This window comes from Xenia sp. Carnegie-2017, unplaced genomic scaffold (genome assembly GCF_021976095.1).
Source record: "Xenia sp. Carnegie-2017 unplaced genomic scaffold, XeniaSp_v1 HiC_scaffold_20, whole genome shotgun sequence".
NCBI lineage: Eukaryota > Metazoa > Cnidaria > Anthozoa > Malacalcyonacea > Xeniidae > Xenia > Xenia sp. Carnegie-2017.
In genome coordinates, this window is record NW_025813483.1 from 12,319,361 (window position 1) to 12,338,282 (window position 18,922).

General features: G+C 36.5%; 6 protein-coding genes and 1 long non-coding RNA gene across 8 annotated transcripts; 2 read left to right on the plus strand and 5 right to left on the minus strand.

The window, feature by feature from the left end:
• The first annotated feature begins 424 nt into the window (after positions 1-424).
• Positions 425-2,551, plus strand: LOC124441701 (sodium/hydrogen exchanger 7-like). The gene is given in 3 exon segments (XM_046992168.1): positions 425-454; positions 742-2,033; positions 2,035-2,551. Coding segments are annotated over 3 exon segments (1,731 nt in total). The 3' UTR covers positions 2,444-2,551.
• LOC124441941 (D-glutamate cyclase, mitochondrial-like) lies at positions 2,451-11,109 on the minus strand. The gene is given in 7 exon segments (XM_046992417.1): positions 2,451-2,924; positions 3,808-4,103; positions 4,529-5,047; positions 8,859-9,068; positions 9,859-9,904; positions 9,906-10,320; positions 10,645-11,109. Coding segments are annotated over 7 exon segments (1,872 nt in total). The 5' UTR covers positions 10,887-11,109; the 3' UTR covers positions 2,451-2,780.
• Positions 6,263-8,652, minus strand: LOC124441942 (D-glutamate cyclase, mitochondrial-like). The gene is made up of 3 exons (XM_046992418.1): positions 8,342-8,652; positions 7,620-7,915; positions 6,263-6,736 (listed from the first exon to the last, which is right to left on the minus strand). Exons 1-3 carry the CDS (start codon positions 8,601-8,603, stop codon positions 6,593-6,595), a joined length of 702 nt encoding a protein of 233 aa, XP_046848374.1. The 5' UTR covers positions 8,604-8,652; the 3' UTR covers positions 6,263-6,592.
• Positions 11,110-11,222: 113 nt separating the features above from the next.
• Positions 11,223-14,534, minus strand: LOC124442512 (methyltransferase-like protein 27). The gene is made up of 3 exons (XM_046993019.1): positions 14,291-14,534; positions 13,343-13,882; positions 11,223-11,319 (listed from the first exon to the last, which is right to left on the minus strand). The coding sequence occupies exons 1-3, from the start codon at positions 14,399-14,401 to the stop codon at positions 11,308-11,310; spliced, it is 663 nt and encodes a 220-aa protein (XP_046848975.1). The 5' UTR covers positions 14,402-14,534; the 3' UTR covers positions 11,223-11,307.
• LOC124442513 lies at positions 11,377-12,818 on the minus strand. The gene is made up of 2 exons (XR_006947270.1): positions 12,462-12,818; positions 11,377-11,813 (listed from the first exon to the last, which is right to left on the minus strand). It is a non-coding gene; the product is annotated as an uncharacterized LOC124442513 (long non-coding RNA).
• A 1,365-nt stretch (positions 14,535-15,899) lies between the features above and the next one.
• Positions 15,900-16,819, plus strand: LOC124442720. Its single transcript, XM_046993207.1, has 2 exons — positions 15,900-16,117; positions 16,254-16,819. The coding sequence occupies exons 1-2, from the start codon at positions 15,908-15,910 to the stop codon at positions 16,476-16,478; spliced, it is 435 nt and encodes a 144-aa protein (XP_046849163.1). The 5' UTR covers positions 15,900-15,907; the 3' UTR covers positions 16,479-16,819.
• LOC124442719 lies at positions 16,110-18,320 on the minus strand. 2 transcript variants are annotated; one of them, XM_046993206.1, is made up of 3 exons: positions 17,330-18,320; positions 16,768-17,044; positions 16,110-16,373 (listed from the first exon to the last, which is right to left on the minus strand). In XM_046993206.1, the coding sequence occupies exons 1-2, from the start codon at positions 17,862-17,864 to the stop codon at positions 16,815-16,817; spliced, it is 765 nt and encodes a 254-aa protein (XP_046849162.1). In that variant the 5' UTR covers positions 17,865-18,320; the 3' UTR covers positions 16,110-16,373; positions 16,768-16,814. The 2 variants fall into 2 exon arrangements, with proteins under 2 accessions (XP_046849162.1, XP_046849160.1); XM_046993204.1 differs by lacking the exon at positions 16,110-16,373 and having other exon boundaries at positions 16,647-17,044.
• Between the last annotated feature and the right edge of the window lie 602 nt (positions 18,321-18,922).

The window sequence follows — 18,922 nt, forward strand, 5'->3', positions numbered from 1 at the left end:
AAGATTCGCAATGAAAAATCACGGACAAAAAACTAATATTTGCAAGGTGAAAATTGGAGAGCGTGTATTTGGCAAAACCATAATGACATTTTGGCTTTCGATTGATAAACATATTAAAATATGAAAAATATACTCTTAAAAAGACTGGATATGGTTTTTAAATTATAATTTTTTCCAAACTAGATATTTTTAGTAAGAAAAAAAAATGCCAAATCATCCTGCTTTTGATTGATTTATCGTTCAGCAAACACAGTTATTAAACACTTTTGCGATAATGGAATCGTCAAACAAAATTCCACAAAAAGAAAAAGTTTTCGGCATTTCAGAAAAAAAGAAACGATGGCATGCAAGTATGCAAGTAAAATTCACACAAAACGTTGAAAAGTAAAAAAATAATTGGTTAGAATCGTGTTTAATTGTTACAATGCAGTCTGAAAGGAAGAAAAATCTGAAAGTATGTAAAGAGTAATGAAGACCTGCAGAATTACCTGGACTTCATTTGACCCCAAGAATATGCCAATCAATGATGCATACCATAACATTTTCATTGCATCCACTCTACCATGAAAAAATACCTGTAACAACGCATTAGTTGTTAGTGTGAATACAACACATAAGGCTTTAGTTTGAACCGATCATGGCAGCGTTGGAACGAAAAAAAGGAATTGTGTTAAAACAACGCGTGAAAAAATCTTAAACGGACATGTATTCGAGATTTGAACGCGCAGTTATGATAATTAGTACGCTTATTTTCAACATGGCGATGACGGAGAATCTTACAAAGGAAAGGAAGGAGGAAATTCCAGTGAAACTAGAGGAAAACGAGAGAGCGAGATAGCGAACTCGCACAATGTTGACAGTTTAAGCATGCTGATATTTACAAATTTGTTAATTTTTACAGTGCTCATGACGTGGTTGTTTAAAATACGCCGCTTTCGTTGCTTTCATGAGACAGGTGTTGCAACAGTGTTTGGAATAGTTGTTGGGGCTTTTATAAAATACTACAGATTTCATGACATTCAAGATAATTCGATAACGGTCGAAAACTGCAGTCATTTGACAATTGCACCTGAAATCCTTAAGGTAAATATCAACGGTACTTTATATTCTTATGGTTTCAAGGGAATCATCTATGAAGATAAGGAAGCGCAGGAGAGCGAACTGGAAGTACGTTCTACATTCAATCCGGAGATTTTCTTTCACGTTCTCCTACCACCCATCATATTTTCGGCCGGCTACAACATGAAAAAACGGTATTTCTTTCGTAACCTAGGTGCTATTCTAACGTACGCTTTCATTGGCACCATCATATCAACTTTCTGTACAGGAGCCATAGTCTACGGGTACAATGTTTACATGGATGTACCGGAATCGTTCGACTTTACGGAATGTCTCCTCTTTGGCTCGTTGATATCTGCTACAGACCCAATTACGGTATTGGCAATTCTCACCGATCTCAGAGTCGATGTGGACCTGTATGCGTTAATCTTTGGAGAAAGCATCTTCAATGATGCGGTGTCAATTGTGCTATATAGTGCCGTAGAGAATTACCTCGCATACCAACCGATGGCAAAACGTGAGTTCGATCTTTCTTCCTTTTTATGGGCGCTCGGTAGTTTCTTTTTTATCTTTTTCGGTTCTTTGTTCATCGGTACTAGCGTCGCATGCACAAATGCATTGATAACTAAGCTCACAAAAATCAACCATTTTCCCATATTGGAAACTGCGTTGTTCTTCGTCATGTCGTACACGAGTTTCCTTGCAGCAGAAGTGGCAAACCTTTCCGGGATTGTTGCGCTACTGTTTTGTGGTGTTACACAACAACACTACACGTATAAGAATCTATCAGAACACTCGAGAACACGGACCATCGAAACGTTTGACCTACTAAACTTCCTATCAGAAAATTTTATATTCTCCTACATAGGGTTGTCGCTATTCACGTTCACCGTGCATATATGGGATTTTCGCTTCATTGCATGGTCGTTTCTGGCCATTACGGTGGGTCGCATACTTAACATATACCCGTTGACTTTTTCTAAATCTGGGATGCTCCCGAAAAATTTCCTGGAATTTTCAACACATGATGATGTTTTCGGGTCTACGTGGTGCAATCGCATTTGCCCTAGCCGTGCGGAACACTGTCTCTATACCTCGGCAAATGATGCTCACGGCGACTTTGTCAATAGTTCTTGTATCGGTGATAGCGATAGGAGGGGCAACAGCTCCGGTACTAAAAGTCTTAAATATACAAACCGGAGCGGATGAAGAAATGGAGGAGATAAAAGCTCGAAGATTAAGCTTGATCGACATAAATGATCCAAAGTTAAGCACACCAGAGGAAAGGCAACAGAAAAAACAATATGAGAGCGCGTGGTTTGTGCGCGTCTGGTGTAACTTGGATGACAAATATTTAAAACCGATTTTCACAGAAGAACAATAATCCTGGATTCAATAATGTTTAGATAAAGGTATTATTATATGAAAAGAGATTAATTTGTACTTCATTATTGCAAAATTAAATTAAAGAATGTTTTTCGACAAACCAAAAGTTATTTTCTAGTTCATTCTAGGTATTTTCTAGTTCACACTAATATGAAATTTTACTTTAATATATCAAAATTTTCCTAACCAGACCAAACTATAGTTATCTTATTCATACACTTGCCTTGAAAAGAAGCCCATCGGCTCATCACACTATTTTGAAAACACTGAGCAAAGCAGTCGGAACCCCCCAGTACATCACATCATACTGAAAGCAATTCTTTTCAGAGAGGCGATCAATCGTCTATTAGATTAGTCATATATTCAAAATGTTGCTCGTGGTATGGATACAAATGGAAGCCATCGACAGAAAGCTCAGAGATTCCTGTAACTCCATCACGAACACCTTCATCCACTAGGACTTCCAACACCTTTTCCTTCTAAAAATTTCGGATGTTGTTAACGGCACTTACATCGTTAGACATTCGCAATAAGTTATTTTGAATTGAAGATTTAACATCGAAACAAGAGAAAAAAAATTTGAAATTTGAACAGTCTCACACAAATGACATATGTTTATAGACTAGAGCATTGGTACATATTTAAGCTAGGTAGCAAAATTTGTATGATTTCGGAATTTATTGAACAGCACGGTTGGGCAAATCGCCAAGTTATTTCATATTCAGGGCTGCATAATATAACGGACCGTGGGATCATTGACCCCAGAAAAGTGTTGAGGATTGCAGAAGAAAATTGGTGAAAAGTAGGACTCAGTAAGACAAAGTCATCTTTTCAGTTCTTACTTGTCATTTTATGATCTACTGCATTTAATAGCAGTGATTAATCAGTGGCGTAGCTTGGAGTTTTTGTCTATGTTGGCCAGTTAAAATGGAATTACTGAGATATAAACATTGACTGTGGTTTAAAAATAGTAATATAAATGCAACAAAATATTTTAGAGGGAAGGGGGAAGGGCTTGAATTTTTTCATTCGTATTGGACAGGTGGAAATTCCCACGAGGCGTTTTCTTGCAGAGAGTATTTTTATCGGTCAGGTGGTCCCAGAAAATAGAATGTTTTATGCAGCCCTGTTCATGTTCACCATTTAAAAATGACAAATAAGTAATTCAGTGCTAGTAACTCTTTATCATGCATTGTTATTGGTTGCATTCTAACGATTTAATTCCACACTTAAAATCGTAAAGCCGGATCGTTCTAGAACAGTTAGAACATATTACTTGCACTTGAAGACTTTCTCTTATTCAAGTTAGAGCAGAATATTTCAAAAAAATTATTCTTAAAAGTGTAATCATTCTGTTCTTACCTGTTTTATGCTGTTTAAAAAATCTTCTCTCGTTTTCTGTGGTGTCACTCGTACCAATCCTCTACGCACATATCTATCATGAATTGGACAGTTGGACAGGAGGTACAGCCCAACAGCAAGCGCATGACCACCCCAGTTGGAGACACCGCAGGCAATGAGATAGTCACATGATATAACGGACGCAATTTTTTCATCATGTCTGATGTTTGAACAAACAGATTCGTAAACTTTGCCCATGCCTATTTCATTACCACCATCACCAATACAAGTGGTCGAAATTCTGTCATCTTTATCAGCTGGTATTAAGGGTAAAAATGGATTAATCAAATTGTTTTTAAAATCGCCCTAACCCAGAAGTTTCATAAGAAAACAAATTAAACAATATATTGTCAAAATGTGAGTCGTATTTCTACCTAAGTTTGTGCACTCATCCAATATATTTATGCGAGGTTTAAAAGACTAACCATTAGCCCCCAATCATCAGTGACATGGCGATAAAACCAAAGCCTTCATATACTCCAGTCTAATGCTAATGTCCTCGTCAGGGATAACTTGATATTGAAATTTTAGTCCCTACATACTCCAGTCAAGTCTCTTGATGAAGACTGATTTGATGGTGAAACTAAAGTCCTTGTATGCAGCACTGTGAGTTCATTAAGATTAAGCGAGTTCTTTAAGATTGATCTGATGCTATAGTACGGAGAATGTTACGAAAGCTTACCTTCTAAGAAAATATCTTCAATGGGTGCAATCAAATCTTCCCTCAAAACTTCGGCTTTCATACTGCAGTAATTACCGTGTTTATTAGGTGCAGTGCGCTCTATGGCTACGAGATGATCAAAACGCGGTTTCTCACTTCGTCCATTAGGGTAGAGAAATTTTACAGCAGTAGATTTCCTGTCAGCAGTTCGCTCATACACCAATATGGGGACACTTTTGGGTAAACAATGTGTAAACAAACAACTGTCAATAACAGTCCGCATCAAACTTTCATTTCTTTTATCTATAATAAAGCTAACATTCTTATTCAAAGCTAAAAGGGCTTTCGCAATATCAATTGCCCCAGGAATTCCATCTGTCTCTTCAACTGAATGCTCCAGTTTTTCATTAAGATCGTCAGGCATCTCGTCACCAAAAACTGGGAATCCAAACGTAATGCCAACAGAAGATGATTGGTACAACTGCAGTAAACTCTTTAAAAGACTTTTTCGGATGGCTAAAAAATGGACACCGCGATCACCAATATCAATAAGAAACGGTATTTCTTTCGTAACCTAGGTGCTATTCTAACGTACGCTTTCATTGGCACCATCATATCAACTTTCTGTACAGGAGCCATAGTCTACGGGTACAATGTTTACATGGATGTACCGGAATCGTTCGACTTTACGGAATGTCTCCTCTTTGGCTCGTTGATATCTGCTACAGACCCAATTACGGTATTGGCAATTCTCACCGATCTCAGAGTCGATGTGGACCTGTATGCGTTAATCTTTGGAGAAAGCATCTTCAATGATGCGGTGTCAATTGTGCTATATAGTGCCGTAGAGAATTACCTCGCATACCAACCGATGGCAAAACGTGAGTTCGATCTTTCTTCCTTTTTATGGGCGCTCGGTAGTTTCTTTTTTATCTTTTTCGGTTCTTTGTTCATCGGTACTAGCGTCGCATGCACAAATGCATTGATAACTAAGCTCACAAAAATCAACCATTTTCCCATATTGGAAACTGCGTTGTTCTTCGTCATGTCGTACACGAGTTTCCTTGCAGCAGAAGTGGCAAACCTTTCCGGGATTGTTGCGCTACTGTTTTGTGGTGTTACACAACAACACTACACGTATAAGAATCTATCGGAACACTCGAGAACACGGACCATCGAAACGTTTGACCTACTAAACTTCCTATCAGAAAATTTTATATTCTCCTACATAGGGTTGTCGCTATTCACGTTCACCGTGCATATATGGGATTTTCGCTTCATTGCATGGTCGTTTCTGGCCATTACGGTGGGTCGCATACTTAACATATACCCGTTGACTTTTTTTCTAAATCTGGGATGCTCCCGAAAAATTTCCTGGAATTTTCAACACATGATGATGTTTTCGGGTCTACGTGGTGCAATCGCGTTTGCCCTAGCCGTGCGGAACACTGTCTCTATACCTCGGCAAATGATGCTCACGGCGACTTTGTCAATAGTTCTTGTATCGGTGATAGCGATAGGAGGGGCAACAGCTCCGGTACTAAAAGTCTTAAATATACAAACCGGAGCGGATGAAGAAATGGAGGAGATAAAAGCTCGAAGATTAAGCTTGATCGACATAAATGATCCAACGTTAAGCACACCAGAGGAAAGGCAACAGAAAAAACAATATGAGAGCGCGTGGCTTGTGCGCGTCTGGTGTAACGGATGACAAATATTTAAAACCGATTTTCACAGAAGAACAATAATCCTGGATTCAATAATGTTTAGATAAAGGTATTATTATATGAAAAGAGATTAATTTGTACTTCATTATTGCAAAATTAAATTAAAGAATGTTTTTCGACAAACCAAAAGTTATTTTCTAGTTCATTCTAGGTATTTTCTAGTTCACACTAATATGAAATTTTACTTTAATATATCAAAATTTTCCTAACCAGACCAAACTATAGTTATTTTATTCATACACTTGCCTTGAAAAGAAGCCCATCGGCTCATCACACTATTTTGAAAACACTGAGCAAAGCAGTCGGAACCCCCCAGTACATCACATCATACTGAAAGCAATTCTTTTCAGAGAGGCGATCAATCGTCTATTAGATTAGTCATATATTCAAAATGTTGCTCGTGGTATGGATACAAATGGAAGCCATCGACAGAAAGCTCAGAGATTCCTGTAACTCCATCACGAACACCTTCATCCACTAGGACTTCCAACACCTTTTCCTTCTAAAAATTTCGGATGTTGTTAACGGCACTTACATCGTTAGACATTCGCAATAAGTTATTTTGAATTGAAGATTTAACATCGAAACAAGAGAAAAAAAATTTGAAATTTGAACAGTCTCACACAAATGACATATGTTTATAGACTAGAGCATTGGTACATATTTAAGCTAGGTAGCAAAATTTGTATGATTTCGGAATTTATTGAACAGCACGGTTGGGCAAATCGCCAAGTTATTTCATATTCAGGGCTGCATAATATAACGGACCGTGGGATCATTGACCACAGAAAAGTGTTGAGGATTGCAGAAGAAAATTGGTGAAAAGTAGAACTCAGTAAGACAAAGTCATCTTTTCAGTTCTTACTTGTCATTTTATGATCTACTGCATTTAATAGCAGTGATTAATCAGTGGCGTAGCTTGGAGTTTTTGTCTATATTGGCCAGTTAAAATGGAATAACTGAGATATAAACATTGACTGTGGTTTAAAAATAGTAATATAAATGCAACAAAATATTTTAGAGGGAAGGGGGAAGGGCTTGAATTTTTTCATTCGTATTGGACAGGTGGAAATTCCCACGAGGCGTTTTCTTGCAGAGAGTATTTTTATCGGTCAGGTGGTCCCAGAAAATAGAATGTTTTATGCAGCCCTGTTCATGTTCACTATTTAAAAATGACAAATAAGTAATTCAGTGCTAGTAACTCTTTATCATGCATTGTTATTGGTTGTATTCTAACGATTTAATTCCACACTTAAAATCGTAAAGCCGGATCGTTCTAGAACAGTTAGAACATATTACTTGCACTTGAAGACTTTCTCTTATTCAAGTTAGAGCAGAATATTTCAAAAAAATTATTCTTAAAAGTGTAATCATTCTGTTCTTACCTGTTTTATACTGTTTAAAAAATCTTCTCTCGTTTTCTGTGGGGTCACTCGTACCAATCCTCTACGCACATATCTATCATGAATTGGACAGTTGGACAGGAGGTACAGCCCAACAGCAAGCGCATGACCACCCCAGTTGGAGACACCGCAAGCAATGAGATAGTCACATGATATAACGGACGCAATTTTTTCATCATGTCTGATGTTTGAACAAACAGATTCGTAAACTTTGCCCATGCCTATTTCATTACCACCATCACCAATACAAGTGGTCGAAATTCTGTCATCTTTATCAGCTGGTATTAAGGGTAAAAATGGATTAATCAAATTGTTTTTAAAATCGCCCTAACCCAGAAGTTTCATAAGAAAACAAATTAAACAATATATTGTCAAAATGTGAGTCGTATTTCTACCTAAGTTTGTGCACTCATCCAATATAATTATGCGAGGTTTTAAAGACTAACCATTAGCCCCCAATCATCAGTGACATGGCGATAAAACCAAAGCCTTCATATACTCCAGTCTAATGCTAATGTCCTCGTCAGGGATAACTTGATATTGAAATTTTAGTCCCTACATACTCCAGTCAAGTCTCTTGATGAAGACTGATTTGATGGTGAAACTAAAGTCCTTGTATGCAGCACTGTGAGTTCATTAAGATTAAGCGAGTTCTTTAAGATTGATCTGATGCTATAAGTACGGAGAATGTTACAAAAGCTTACCTTCTAAGAAAATATCTTCAATGGGTGCAATCAAATCTTCCCTCAAAACTTCGGCTTTCATACTGCAGTAATTACCGTGTTTATTAGGTGCAGTGCGCTCTATGGCTACGAGATGATCAAAACGCGGTTTCTCACTTCGTCCATTAGGGTAGAGAAATTTTACAGCAGTAGATTTCCGGTCAGCAGTTCGCTCATACACCAATATGGGGACACTTTTGGGTAAACAATGTGTAAACAAACAACTGTCAATAACAGTCCGCATCAAACTTTCATTTCTTTTATCTATAATAAAGCTAACATTCTTATTCAAAGCTAAAGGGCTTTCGCAATATCAATTGCCCCAGGAATTCCATCTGTCTCTTCAACTGAATGCTCCAGTTTTTCATTAAGATCGTCAGGCATCTCGTCACCAAAACTGGGAATCCAAACGTAATGCCAACAGAAGATGATTGGTACAACTGCAGTAAACTCTTTAAAAGACTTTTTCGGATGGCTAAAAAATGGACACCGCGATCACCAATATCAATAAGAAGCAAATTCTCCAACTTTTTGATTTTGCGCAGTGTTTCTTTTGAAGCCACTGAAAATCTTGCAGGAGTAAAATTGATTTGTACGACACGAGGAACAAGATGTTCATAGGGCGATGGCTGTGATTGTTGAAACTCTTCTGTCTTCTTATCGCAAATAAACATATGACCTGGTGAATGCGTTAAACATACTGGAAGCCCTGAAAAAGATAATTGCACATAAAAACCTGGAGGACAATACATATCTCAATATTTGAGTCGATACTCAGTTTAGACTTGTGAAAAGAGTGTTATCTATGCTATTAAGGGCTTCTTTTTTGGCCGGTACCAGTATTCAAATGACTTTCTTGTTTTCAAGCAGGTACTTTCATGTGCGTAAAAGATTTTGAAATGTCGTTTTGAAAAAAACCACTATTTTCTATGGCCCTGATTGTCAAATCCACTGGATCAGAAAGTTAAGAATAAATTAGAATACAAAACAATTATTTGCTAACAATATGGTTCATTCTTGGGTGTGGTATTTCTAAAGCAAGATGTGCACTATGGTTATTTGGTTCCAGTCCCAAAAACTTTTCACTCAGTTTCATATGATGCCAATACTTGGGCATTTTTCCAATTGGAAACAGGGTCATTTTAAACACATGCTAAAATAGATTAGCAACAAAGCATATTAATTTGTTGATAACAAACTTTGCAAAGTATGAAGCATGATTACCCCTTCCCTTAAAAACAACAACTACAGCAAGTTTACTTAGCAGTAGAAAAGATGAAAAAATCAGAAGTAAACAGGACCCAATATCGAGTTATTTCTGCAACAAATGAACTCAAGCAGTGAAAAAATGCTTTCCATTTTATGTCATTTCAATAATATGTCCTACCATTTTTCAGTGGACAAGAAGTAGGTAGACTTAAAATCAAAGAACTTAGCACATTAGATAATAAATGAATGAAATAAAGATTACAAGTTACACATAAAATCACAAAACTCACGAGCTGACTGTAATGCTTTGTTGCCAGTAACACCACAAGCAAAAAAACACTGGTATTTCATCCTCTTTAATAACTGTCGGCACTCCAAAATCCACATCATATATGTCACTAATACCAATCAAGGTAGGATCCCCAATGTGCACCGGAGCACCATGGCAACAATCCAAAGTGTATGTAGCTCTGTATACTTCCTCCAACAAATCAATAGGAACTGATCTCATGGAGACAACCATGTTGGCAAAAAAAGGTCCAGATTGATGACATGCTATGTTTGTAACAAACATTGAAACGTTTACAACATTCTTTGGTAGTTTAACTCCAGCAGCTTCTAGAGCATCTTCCATACCAAAGCTACAACCAAGGTAAAATGTGACCATCTCAGACAATGCAAATGGATACAGATTGCTGACTTCCTTTTGTAATTCTCCATTCTTTATATACCAATATTTTCCAACTTGCGTTCTGAAAAATCAAATTAATTTCAATGACAATTGGGACTGGCATTGGTGATGAAAGTTATGGAGACAATTCAAAAGACAACAAGTGTTTGGAAATCAATGCAAAACTTTTCATACTTGCTGTTTATCGCTTGAAATAATATCTTTGTGATTATCAGCATTCAACAAAAAATTGTCGAATGAGAGATAATGAAAATCGTCAGTATTGTGTATTGTAAGCTTACTCAAAAACAAATAGACTGTTTAATATTGAATAATGTAGTTCATAACGCAAACTTAAAGTTCGAGTGAAATGTGCTCAGTAAAAATATGTTAATTAGTAAATAACCTGATATCCGAATGATCTGCCAATGGTGGTGCTGATATTTCTCCCTCATAACTGCGATACAGAAGTGGACAAGCGCTAGGATTCAATTCACAGAATCTTTCGAAGTCATCAGCCACAGAAGAGGGAACGATTGATATGTTCGCTTGCAAATACCCTTTGCACCAGCCGTGTGTAGGATACGGTAAATTATCACGACTTATTTGATTTCGCATGATCGAAGGATCATCCGCGATGTGTTCCATCTTTAGTTTAAATAGAAAGGACTTCCTCTCACGGCCGCGTACAAGAAGAAATTGTATTATTTCTTCTCCAGCCGAAGCTTTAAATTCCTGATTTTCTGTGCCTTTACATCATTCTGTTTTAAATATTTAGTCCCTTGATACTAATAATTCTAGTTCTCCTAACATTCGTTCAAAGATTCGTGTGTATCTTGAATAAATTTCCACAATTGTTTTTGTTGAAAGGAGGAGCAACGTCATACCTTATGACGTTTGTAATCCAATTTCAACTCTAAACTCGATTTGACGTTTCCCGTGCTTAGAAAAAGACAAAAGACAAATGAAGTGGAACTAAACATATTTAAAACAAAAAATTTATTCAATTTATACATTTGTATTCAATATCATTATTCCATTGTCCTAAAACTATTGTCTTTTTAAAAAATTAAAGTTTCTGCCAGCAACCATCCTCGACAGTATAATTATCAACAAATTTCTTCTCCACTATTTTCCATTTCTTCATTTCACAGAGCTCATCCATTTTATCTGTGTACCCATAGACTTTATCATCCCACACTACCTTCCTCACGGTAAAACATGCAATTCCACCAGGTTTAAGAATATGCACAAAATCATCAAAACCTTTGCCTTTCACGTGACCATAGGTAAAGACCCCAACACAAACTGCAGCATCATATTGGTCAGCACTCACATTCAACTTTTAGAATCCTCGAAGCCATCTCCCCACAATTAAATTCGTGTAAATCGATTTCTCTTTGGCTTTTATCATGACGTCATTGCAAATGTCTACGCCATCAATATTCTTGTAACCTCTACGTTCCTCATCGCCTAATTCCTGTCAAGGTCCGTGCCTTGCCATATCCAAGTTGTTGCATGTTTTCGAGAAACCGGCAGTCCTTCGGTCCCATATTTAAGGTCTATCATCATGACCTAAAAACACCCAACGCAAAATTTTCACATTCTTATATTGATGTTTGAAATCGAAAGTCCGTTGTCAGTGCGAGAACGCAAATTATTTTGCCCGAAGAAATCGAAAGTCATTTGCTTTTAGTCAGTGCAGAGCGCAAGCACCCAAGTATGTTCAGCATATTGTAAGGTATGCTTCGCAATGAATGGCGCAGCAACCCTTGAATTGTAATCTAACCCAACATATTCGTTTCAATTCACGTGAACAGGTTTGAGTAAAATTACTTTTTACTTTGTTTTGTTAGAAATTTTTAGTGAGAGAACATGGTGCATTGTAGGAGGTATATTCAAAAATTTTGACCATTGGACGAGCAAAAAATCGAATTTTAATAATTTTTTAATGCACCACAATATTTGGTTGCAATGTGCAAAAATCTGCGCCAACTCCACGTGAACACGCAAATCAGCTAAAAGCGCAGGTTGAAAATCACGATGAGACTGCATGAGTAAATAAGCACTTTTTGCGTGCGCAAATGCGCGCACACTCAAACATTCAACAACGCTCGCGTAGCAAGCCTATCTACATTTATAGCATATCAAGTATAGCTTTACCGCAAATTACGTTTTTGTTTCATTAGCCCCGTATTGTTGGAGTCCGAAATACTATCCTACCCTTTCATAGGATTCCTTTGAATTTTTGTAAAGTTTTCTACAGTCTTCAGCATTACTTTCTGCACTGAGAGCATAAAGACCTTTATAGTAATCGTATTCTTTATTCGTCATAATTGTACTAGCGACACATATAACAGTGAACAACGATGAAAATGATACACTTCTAGCTTGTAGGTGCTCATTTTATGTAAGAGAGCACCATGGAGCCTGGGGACACTCAATTGAGTCACTTCCTACGGGATGGAATTTCCTAAATGGAAACCCCACTGAATCCCCAAAAGTTCACACAAGCACACCATGCAGCACACCGATATGGCAAAATTATGACATAATTAATATTGTCAATAACTACTGTACGCTGATTGGCTAAAAGTCATATAGTAGATATAACGCATATCAATGATAACGCATTGTGAATATTGTGAACAATTAAATTTCTGACGTTTTTTAATTTGAAAAGTTTTCCAAAATCATGTCTACGTTGATTTGCAATGGAATACATAAATATTTAACCTTTATCCAAAGTTGATAAACATGCAAATTTTAGAATTACCATATTTTTAAAAAATTAAAGTATTTCCTAAATGGAAACCCCACTGAATCCCCAAAAGTTCATACAAACACACCATGCAGCACACCGATATGGCAAAATTATGACATAATTAATATTATCAATAACTACTGTAAGCTGATTGGCTAAAAGCCATACACATATAATGCATTGTGAACAACTAAATTCCTGACATCTTTTAATTTCAAAGGTTTTCCAAAATCATATTTTGATGTGCAGACAGTGCAATACAAAAATATTAAACATTCTTCAGAGTTGATGAACATGCAAATTTTAGAACTACTAAAGTTTTAAAAAATTAAAGTTTCTGACAGCAAAACAGCCAACAACCATCCTCTGCAGTATAATTATCAACAAATTTCTTCTCCACTATTTTCCACTTCTTCATTTCACAAAGCTTCTCCATTTTTTCCACAAAGCCATAGACTTTATCATCCCAAGCCATCTTCCTTACAGTAAAACATGCAATTCCACCAGATTTGAGAATATGTAGAAAATCATCAAAACCTTTGCCTTTCACATGACCAAGAGTAAACACCCCAGCACATGCGGCCGCATCATATTGGTCAGCAGCCACATTCAACTTTTTAGAATCCTCAGAAGCCATCTCCCCCACTGTCAGCTTTGTGTAAAGCCCCTTCTCTTTGGCTTTGTCAACTAAGGCCCCACAAATGTCTACACCATCAATGTTCTTGTAACCTCGACGATTTAGTTCCTCACCTACCATTCCTGTACCACAACCAAGGTCAAGAATCCGCACATCTTGACTAAACCCAAGTTGTTCAAGATGTTTTACAAGAAACTCAGCAGTTATCATTGGTGCTATGTACTTCATGTTTTCAAAGGCAATCTAAAATGGGCACAGTTAAAACAACTACCCAATTGGCTGAATACTGTAGGATTTGTTGATGGCAACTATTTCCCTAGAATCTTTCATTCTATCTATATGCTAAGTTAATTTTGAAGGAAGAACCTTTGCCTCATTCAAAACAAGCTCGTGCATTATATGAGTTGAGCACTCTAATTTTCAATTTAAGTTTTGCAGCTAAAACAATCGAAAATTCTATGGATGTGATAAGAAAATTTGCTACTTTGAAAATTTTCTTGAGTGGAAAAAATTTATACAAAAACTACGTAGTGAATCTAACAATGTCAATGTATCAAAATACTTTGTTCCATTGTGTCAAATTCTGCCGTAATGCAAATTGGGACAAGCAAATGTGTTAGTGAATTGCGAAATACTACCTAAACGTTCTACCTTTTCATAGGAGTCCTTAGCATCTTCGTACAGCTTTCTACAGTCTTCTGGCTTGCTTTCTGCATTGAGTGTATAAAAGCCGTTATGGTAATCGAATTCTGTATCGGTCATGATCGAACTAAGAAACAATTATCAATAATATCGAAACACTGTTGACGAGCTCAATCGTATATGAGCAACCTTGCCCCCTATGGAGGGTGATCTCCGCAAAATTAAAAGCCATATTTTCAATTGCTAATGCGCATTTTGACCTTTGCAATGTGCATTTTGTCCTTTGCAATGTGCATTTTGTCTTGATCATATTGCATTTGTAATTTCATAATCGGACTTTGTCCTGTTCAATTTCCGTTAAAACGCATTTTGTTATTGAACATTCCATTATGATGACGTAACATTATTCGTGACTCGCAGAACATCAAATTTTACTCGATCACGTTATAATTTATTTATAATTTATTTTCTTCGTGCGGTAATATAAATGAAAACAAAATAAACCAATTGTTTTACCTACAAGTCTACAACCCTAAAACATGGTAGACAGGTTATACTTTGTAAGACTCCTTCGCAACTCTATTTTGGGTTGTATTGCTGACCTCGAAGGAAGTCCAGATCGGGATTTTTGCGTTTTTCGTATTGATTGTCTTTACCATACTACGTTGCGATTTGCTGAAGTATTTGAGCTTGAAGAGGCTGTTCTGCAGTTAATCTCAAACGCAAAAGAACTTTTAAATGTCGATGTTCATCATCATATTAATACATCTTCTTCATTGAACTGCCCTCAAGTTTTAGGTGGCACGCCAGGGCGACCAATGTATGAAGTAAACGAAGATATTCTGCGTTATTTATTGGATAAGCGTTTTACAGTGAAAGATACGGCAAATCTTCTGGGAGTCAGCAAAAGAACCATTGAGGAGGATGAACGAGTTTGGTTTATCAGTTCCTAATTGTTATTCTGACGTTAACGATTCAGATCTCGAGTTGGTCATAAGAAACATAACGAACAAGTTTCCCAATCTTGGCTACAAACGTATGTCAGGATTGCTGTTAGCAAGAGGTTTGCGAATTCGGCAGTACAGGATTCGTGAAATGATGCGAAGAGTTGATCCACAGGGTACATTGTTTCGTGCTTTGTCTCTTAGAGCAGTGCACAGACGAAAATATCATGTTACTAGCCCCTTATCACTTTGGCATGTTGATGGCAATCACAAATTGATTAGGTAAGCTACTAAAAAATACCTATTTTGGGGAGTTAATAAATCTCAGTTTTGCATACAAGTGTGCTAGTAGTTTCATATTTTTAGATGGAGATTTGTGACTCATGCAGGAATAGACGGCTATTTACGTTTGCTGGTATTTATTCGCTGTAGCACAAACAATCGAGCTGATACTGTTCTAAATCTATTTCTATCTGGTGTGTCTCAATATGGACTGCCATCCAGAGTAAGAACTGATAAAGGAGGTGAAAATGTTGGTATTGCTCAATTTATGTTAAACCACCATTTACGAGGACCTGGTCGTGGCAGTCATATTACCGAAGAAGTGTGCACAACCAACGGATTGAGCTTTTGGCGAGATCTTTTGTTGGTTGTACAAGTCTTTTGTCATTTATTCTATCATATGGAAAGTAATGGAATATTGGATCCATCAAATGAAGAACATGTGTTTTCATTGCATTATGTGTTTTGTCCAATTATTAACAGAAATTTGGAAATTTTCCAGGAAGGTTACAATAGATCTCCCATAAGAACAGAAAGAAATCTATCACCTGAACAGCTATGGATCCAAGGATCTTGCTTAGCCAATAATTCAAACGACCATATACAGCAGGTATTTTTATATTTTTATGCAATAACTCATGACTTTACTTTTAGGCTACACTTTACATTATAATCATCAGACTGGATCCAAAGCTAATTGATGTATGTTGAAGTCAGAATCTAATTTAATGTTCCAATTCACTAAGGTAAACCAAGAATTTCCACCCACCTTTACACAAAACTACGCATGTCATGAAACAGATCAGCAACAAGTGATTGTTCCAGAAACCAACATTCCATTGAATGAAATAGATCTTGATGAGCTGCAAAGAACCATTAATCCTTTAAGGCCTTCTAATCATAATGGTGCTGACATATACATTGAGGTGCTTCAGTTTATAAATACCAGACTGCACCAGGAAGACGAGTGACATTGTGAACTCACAAAACAAGAAAAGCTACTTGACCTATTGTTCATTGGTGTCAATTCAGATAATACAAAAGAAGATATGTATGGCAACAAAGGCTATAAATTTTGCATTATGTTGATTATTTCAACATTTTAGCAGAAAATGTTTTTTAGCACATAAATGCTGATGCACTGACATAACAAAATTTAATGAAACATTAACATATTCACTTTAAGTCTTTAACTATAAAAATGATATCAAAAACAAAGAATAAAAATATTTCAATTTAGTGCATCATCCATATTAGCTGTAACAAGCTATGTTATTGCTGAAAGAAATGTATAAACTGTTCCAAGATCAAATATTGGTAAATCCTCTTGAACCAAGTTGCAAAGCCCTATCCAGTTTAGCTTTCAGTTCATGGAAGTTTTCATAACATGGAAGAACTAACAAATGAAAACAAGTTCTACTTTCTGGCAGCAGATTACAATCTTTTGTTCTGTCAACTTTGAGATGCAGGATTGCATCATTTGCAGGCAGTAAATTACACCCAGTCCAAAAAGACAACAGATCTTTAAGATTTGCCCTTAGGAATAGACAGGTATTAAAGTATTAATATAACTAGTACCTCAAACAGTCAAGCATTTAAGTTTTTTTTGGAGAAAGCAAAGGTCCAATTTGAAAGCATGAAAATATTACTGACATTGATATTGTTCAAACAGATAAAGTTACTGCTGCTCCAACATATGATATATAATCAGTTGTGGTGCAAATATTAAAAAGCAAACCATATTCACACAAAAAAAAACACATACATAGACTGACTACAACCAATTACAACCTTCCCTGCATCTTTCTACCAAAACACTTACCACTAGTTGTCCCCTCAATTATATCAATGTATTGTTTATGGAAAGAAATACGTTTACGTCCAAGACCAGCTTTTTGTAATTTAATTTTTTCCATTCTAGTAGGCCCACAATCTTGCCCATGGTTTGCCAGGCAAAAAAAATCGTGAGTCCAAGTTTCTTGCGGTTTATAACACCGACCTTGTTGTCCCCACGAATTAGATCCACCACGTTTTGCTGGTGGATGAGAAAACATCTTTCCATTGTTAGCTCGATTATACGGTGCAAATAACCGCCTAAATTCTTGCTCTCTTATCGAACAAGATGATCTTGATGTTGAAGCTTGAGATGACGAAGCCTGATGTTGTTCTTGCAATGTACTGTCTAGTGTTGACGATTGGACACGTTGAGAAGCTCCATGATCGGCAAGATTACCATCTTGAGCAGTCGATGAAGATCTAAGACTTGCTGATCCAGAAGAGTCTGGATTCAGTAAATTTGCTGCTCGGCGAAGCAAAGCTGCTGCCTCTCGATTTTTCGCTCCATTATCATCCCCCATTCCAAAAAAATCGTTTCTTTTTTACAGAATACTAAAGTTGCTTCGAAGGACAAAGATCGTGATAGTTATTGCATATTGCAACAGTATAATTTATTGATATTAACAATTTTTGGCGGTAAATAATTATAAATAAATTATAATGTGATCGAGTAAAATTTGATGTTCTGCGAGTCACGAATAATGTTACGTCATCATAATGGAATGTTCAATAACAAAATGCGTTTTAACGGAAATTGAACAGGACAAAATCCGATTATGAAATTCCAGAATGCAATATGATCAAGACAAAATGCACATTGCAAAGGACAAAATGCGCTTTAGCAATTGAAAATATGGCTTTTAATTTTGGCGGAGATCACCCTCCATAGTCCCCAGGGTCGTTTTTGTTGTACACGCATATGGCTCTCACTCTCGGTACCAGGCTCATACTCTCAGGGTCTTATTTCGTCGTGCACAGAAGTCCTTGGGTTTTGATTGTTATATTTAACTCTACAGAATTTTTTCTCGCATTTTAAGATTTTTTTGAAGATAAAGAACTCGGAATTATACCAATGCACGTTTAGATTTGCAACACATTACTAATTAAAGTTTTCATCTTATTTAAAATAAATAACTGATGGCGGCAATGACTATTTTGTGTCGTCATTCACCTTTTTTGTGACACTTGACCATATTCAAGAGAGAAAATGCATTTTTTTTCTACGTTCTTATCACTTCTCCAGTCAGGATTGTTAACCCTTATGTATTCAAGGGGAGATGGAGAATTTCAACTCCTTGTTTTATCTATCACTGACAAGCGGTATGAACAAATATTCAATTATCTAGTAGAGCAGAATGGAAGACTTAGAGAAAAGGAAAAGATTATGCAAGAACCGAACCCTAGAACAAAAACACTGAATTTTTTAGTTTATTTTTACAAAGCTAAAGTTTCAGACAGAAAAACAGCCAACGACCATCCTGCATAGTATAACTATCTACAAATTTCTCCTCCATTATTTTCCATCTCTTCATTTCACAAAGCTCCTTCTCTTTTTCCACCAAACCATATAGTGTAAAAC